Source organism: Etheostoma cragini, unplaced genomic scaffold (assembly GCF_013103735.1).
Source record: "Etheostoma cragini isolate CJK2018 unplaced genomic scaffold, CSU_Ecrag_1.0 ScbMSFa_2799, whole genome shotgun sequence".
Taxonomy (NCBI): Eukaryota; Metazoa; Chordata; class Actinopteri; order Perciformes; family Percidae; genus Etheostoma; species Etheostoma cragini.
This window is the reverse complement of record NW_023266999.1, coordinates 2010-6690: the sequence shown is the minus strand read 5'-3', so window position 1 is coordinate 6690 and position 4681 is coordinate 2010. Positions and strand designations below refer to the sequence as shown.

The 4681-nt window shown below is 43.0% G+C and overlaps 1 protein-coding gene across 1 annotated transcript; it reads right to left on the bottom strand.

Moving 5' to 3' along the window:
- On the bottom strand, window positions 1-4262 carry LOC117940585 (aftiphilin-like). The gene is made up of 5 exons (XM_034865825.1): window positions 4060-4262; window positions 3184-3313; window positions 2358-2414; window positions 1099-1221; window positions 1-83 (listed from the first exon to the last, which is right to left on the bottom strand). The coding sequence occupies exons 1-5, from the start codon at window positions 4260-4262 to the stop codon at window positions 12-14; spliced, it is 585 nt and encodes a 194-aa protein (XP_034721716.1). The 3' UTR covers window positions 1-11.
- Window positions 4263-4681: the final 419 nt, after the last annotated feature.

Below are 4681 nucleotides of genomic sequence, written 5' to 3'. Positions count from 1 at the left end.
AGGGGGGGGGGTCACCTACCATCCAGAGGGTTGGTAAGGCCACTGCTGCTCCAGTCAAACTGGACGGGTGGGAGCGCCTCCTGCTGGAGGAGCGAGATGACACAGACAGTTTATACAGACACAGCTGTGTGTTGCAGATGTGCGTCTATACAACATGAGAAGAATGTAGCATAATATGGACGTGAAAGCAGTTATAAGTGATATAGATGTGTTATAAAATATGCTTTAGTTAAAGTCAACAAATCGTGATAATAATCGTGATCACAAAATTGATCAAAATATTCGTGATTATCATTTTGGTCATAATCGTGCAGCCCTAATAAAAACGGTCTATTGGTGAAGTAGCATTGATCGCTCTAGGATTAATAAACCTCCCAGAATGCATCTCTCCCTGGACAATGAAAGTCTCTGCGTAACATTCACTCATTCGGTGCCTCGGTGGCCGTTGAACATTGAACGTTTGTTTTTTGTTCAATCTGAAGACAATTCGCCACTACAGTGCCTAAAGTCAACCGTCATCGCCGCATGACGCTCACTTTTTTTGTCTAAACTCCACAATCACCCACGGCCCCTGAAAGCACCGTCACCTGGCGCCGCCTGTAGCCGGCTCACAGTCACCTTTCGGCGGCTAAACCGCAGGTAGCCGGCGTCTTAGAGCTCTCTAGCTGCTCAGATTTTTTCGTTACATGATGCTATGTGTTCATATTACAGCGCTAATAAATGGTCACACACACACTCTCATAAATGGTCTATTGGTGAGGTAGCATTGATTAGTTGGGGGGGGGGGGGGGGTACACCTTGATCCCGGGGGATGCATATAATCCAGCAGAGGCAGGGATGTGTTGACCAGTAGTGTATTGTACTGTAGTGTAGGGTTTTTAGTATTTAGCTCTAGTTTTTATTGGTATTACGATACGTATGAGAACTGTAATTTCCATTTTTTATGGATGAAATAAACTTGTCTTGACTTGAAAGGGGGGAAACCCATGCGTCACCCTGGAAAACCGCACCTTGCATACACACATTTATCTTACAAAGATATAATGAATGTGTTTAGTGTTTGGGCTTGCTGTAGACGCTCGGAGGGGGGCGTCCCACCTGGACTGAGTCTGAGGGACCGGAGCTTTTCTCTGGAGCCACCGGAGGCGCCTGTGCTATCGAAGCGATCATCTCTGCTGCAGAGACGGGCTTCACGGGCTCTTTGGTCGGTTCCAGCATCCCCTGCACACAGAAACACACACACACACACACACTGTTGATTATATACATATTTCAGCTCTGCAGTCAGAAACACTGCATTAAGAATCTCTCTCAGATCCCACCCCAGGTAAAAATGTGTATTAATGTGCATAAAGAAGCCAAGAAAAGATGGATAAATCTCCAAAAGGCATCAAATGACGGATTAGACATTTGTATAATATGTCAGAAAAAGTTAGATTTTATTTCTATCATTTACACTTTCAAAATAACAGAACACAAAAAAATGGCGTCTGCTAAAGTTTAGGCACCTTGCCCCCCCCCTGCCAAATATCCCAGAGTCTTTAATTCTTGTTTGAGGTGTCTTGGCACATTCTTCCTTCCAAAAGTCTTTTTGGGCAGGCACTGCTTTTTTTAAGGTCTATCCATAGATTTTCAATTATGTTGAGGTCAGGAGATTGTGAAGGCCATGGCAAAACCTTCAGTTTACGCCTCTTGATGTGTGTTTAGGATCATTCTCCATTTGTAGAAGCCATCCTCTCTTTAACTTCACCTTTTTCACAGATGGCATCAAGTTAGCGGGGAAAACTTGATGGCATGGCATCTAAAAAACGCTTTGCTATCTTCTTATAGCCTTCTCCTGCTTTGTAAACATCTATTAACTATTTTCAGTTTCAGTTTTCTAGACAAAGTGAAAGTGTAAATGATGGAAATAAAATCTAACTTTTTGTGACATATGTCAGAATGTCTAATCTGTCATTTGATGCCTTTTGGAGATTTTTTCCATCTTTTCTTGGCTTCTTTATGCACATTAATACACATTTTTACCTGGGGTGCCCAAACTTTCGAGCCCACTGTAAGACAGAAATCTCACAGCTTGTTTCATGTCTCGTGTGAATGTGGCGATGGGTCCCCAGACCCGTCCTGCCCTCAAATGCGTCTCCACTACCATCATCTGGTCCTTAATCATTTGAGGACTATGTGACTATTTACAGTCAAACTAACAATCCATTAAAGAAGTTTCAGTGTTGGTGGATAACTGTAGACTGTTATTATTAATGGACAGAGCATGTTATACCGTCTATGGGGGACACATGATTCAACAGTAAACATATGACCATGTGAAGGTCTTGTTGAGGTGAAGCGGACTGGCGACTCACCAGGCTGGCGGCGTACATGGGCACGATGACCGGCTGCTTCTTCTGTCCTGTGAACAGCTGCACACAATAAAGCAAAACACAAAATACAACAGAAACTCAAAATACATCACACACTTTTGGGGGTAGCGGAGCAAAAACAACGTGTAGCAGGGCTGTGCAATATCCAAATCGCAGGGGGGCGCATATTTGTTAACCCTCATGTGGTCCTTGAATTAAATTGACCCGTTGTCCTATATCAATGTTCTTTTTAATTCCCCAAAATAACATGAATGATTCCACCCAACGCTCTTTGCCAAGTACAAATCTCTACTTTCATTAATTTTTGGGGCGTCTTATTCAATTTTATAGCATTGTAAAACAAATGGAAGTGTTTTTGAAATAGTATTGAGTAAAAGTTGACATATTCCAGTCTGTGATTATCATCAACATCCATTCCTTTAATTTTAGTCTCAATAATTCCTAATTTCTGCTTTTCTAACTCAAACATTAGGTATATTTTCCTATTAATGAGGTTTATTGAACACAAATTCCAAAAATAACTGTAAAACTGACGTTAGTAAGTTAGTGTACCCGTAGTGTTGAAAACGTCAAAAAAAGTGACAAACGTTGGGAAAAAAGCGCCGAAAGTGTTGTAAAAAGGGACGAAAACATAAGAAAAACGTAAATGAGAATAATGATATGAAAACGATAATTCCCTCCAATATCGTGAATCATATCAGTCCAAATAATCCCAATTAGATATTTTCCTTTTATCGTTATTTCCCTAATGTGTAGCTCAGGGTGGTGTCCAAATTCAAAATGGCGGCGTGAGACCAGGGGGACTTACGATGTTCCGGGTGTCGATGCCCAGGCAGCAGAGTAGTGCTTTGTTGCAGTAGGAGCCCCCCCACTGGTACCTGAGGCCTAGCGCCTCGTGGATGTCCCGAAGCTGCGTCCACACGCCGCCACGTCCCGACCTGAGAGACGCAGCAGGGACAAACAGAGAGAGAGACAGGCTTAGACTCACAAATACCCGTCGTCCACCAAGACTCTCGTGTGAACGCGAGGAGGTTTTAAGGGCGCTGACTTACGATACAAGAACGATACTAAAAAACAGGCAGAAAGCTGCTACCAGCCAGGCTAAAGCTAATATAGTTACCCTAAAGAAACAGGCAGAAAGCTGCTACCAGCCAGGCTAAAGCTAATATAGTTAGCATAAAGAAACATGCAGAAAGCTGCTACCAGCCAGGCTAAAGCTAATATAGTTAGCATGAAGAAACAGGCAGAAAGCTGCTACCAGCCAGGCTAAAGCCAATATAGTTACCCTAAAGAAACAGGCAGAAAGCTGCTACCAGCCAGGCTAAAGTTAATATGGTTAGATTAAAGAAACAGGCAGAAAGCTGCTAACAGCCAGGCTAAAGCTAATATAGTTAGCATAAAGAAACAGGCAGAAAGCTGCTACCAGCCAGGCTAAAGTTAATATAGCTAGATTAAAGAAACATGCAGAAAGCTGCTACCAGCCAGGCTAAAGTTAATATAGCTAGATTAAAGAAACAGGCAGAAAGCTGCTACTTTTAGCATCTTTTAAAAATTACTTTTTCCTTTTGTATCGCTACATATATATCGCAGGGGGAAAAAATACCGCTATGTACGATTTTTCCAATATCGTGCAGCCCTAGCGCCGACGCACCGACCCGGCTAATCGGCCCATTGAGGATCTCACCTGTTGCATGGCGAGGACTCGGCCTCCTCTTCGGATCCTGGCTGTGGTTTTTCCTCCGCGGGTCCCAGCAGGATCCTCAGAGACGCCACGTGGTCCTCCACCGAGGGCGCGGCGGTCGGAGGGAAGCTGCCCTGAAACAGCTTCTCCAGACGGCTCGACAGCGACGCCTGCAGAGGGAACAGCAGACGGTATTTCATCGTCATTTCAACGACATTTCACTGACATTACATTGACATTTCGCTGTCATTTTGTTGTCATTTCACTGTCATTTCGTTGTCATTTCACTTTCATTTCGTTGTCATTTCATTGTCAGTTCGTTGTCATTTCACTGTCATTTCACTTTCATTTCGTTGTCATTTCGTTGTCATTTCACTGACATTACATTGACATTACATTGACATTTCACTTTCATAACACTGTCATTTCGCTGTCATTTCACTGTCATTTCACTGTCATTTCGTTGTCATTTCGTTGTCATTTCGTTGTCATTTCGTTGTCATTTCGTTGTCATTTCGTTGTCATTTCGCTGTCATTTCGTTGTCATTTCGTTGTCATTTCGCTGCCATTTCGTTGTCATTTCACTGTCATTTCGTTGTCATTTCACTGTCATTTCGTTGTCATT

What these genes read in the sequence shown, in the direction of transcription:
- LOC117940585 (XM_034865825.1), bottom strand. Translation starts at nt 4,262, where the DNA reads ATGACGATGAAATACCGTCTGCTGTTCCCTCTGCAGGCGTCGCTGTCG. An exon ending in GAGTCCTCGCCATGCAACAG is followed by an intron (nt 3,314 to 4,059) that starts GTGAGATCCTCA and finishes TGCGTCTCTCAG; the next exon opens with GTCGGGACGTGGCGGCGTGT. An exon ending in CCATGTACGCCGCCAGCCTG is followed by an intron (nt 1,222 to 2,357) that starts GTGAGTCGCCAG and finishes TTCTGTGTGCAG; the next exon opens with GGGATGCTGGAACCGACCAA.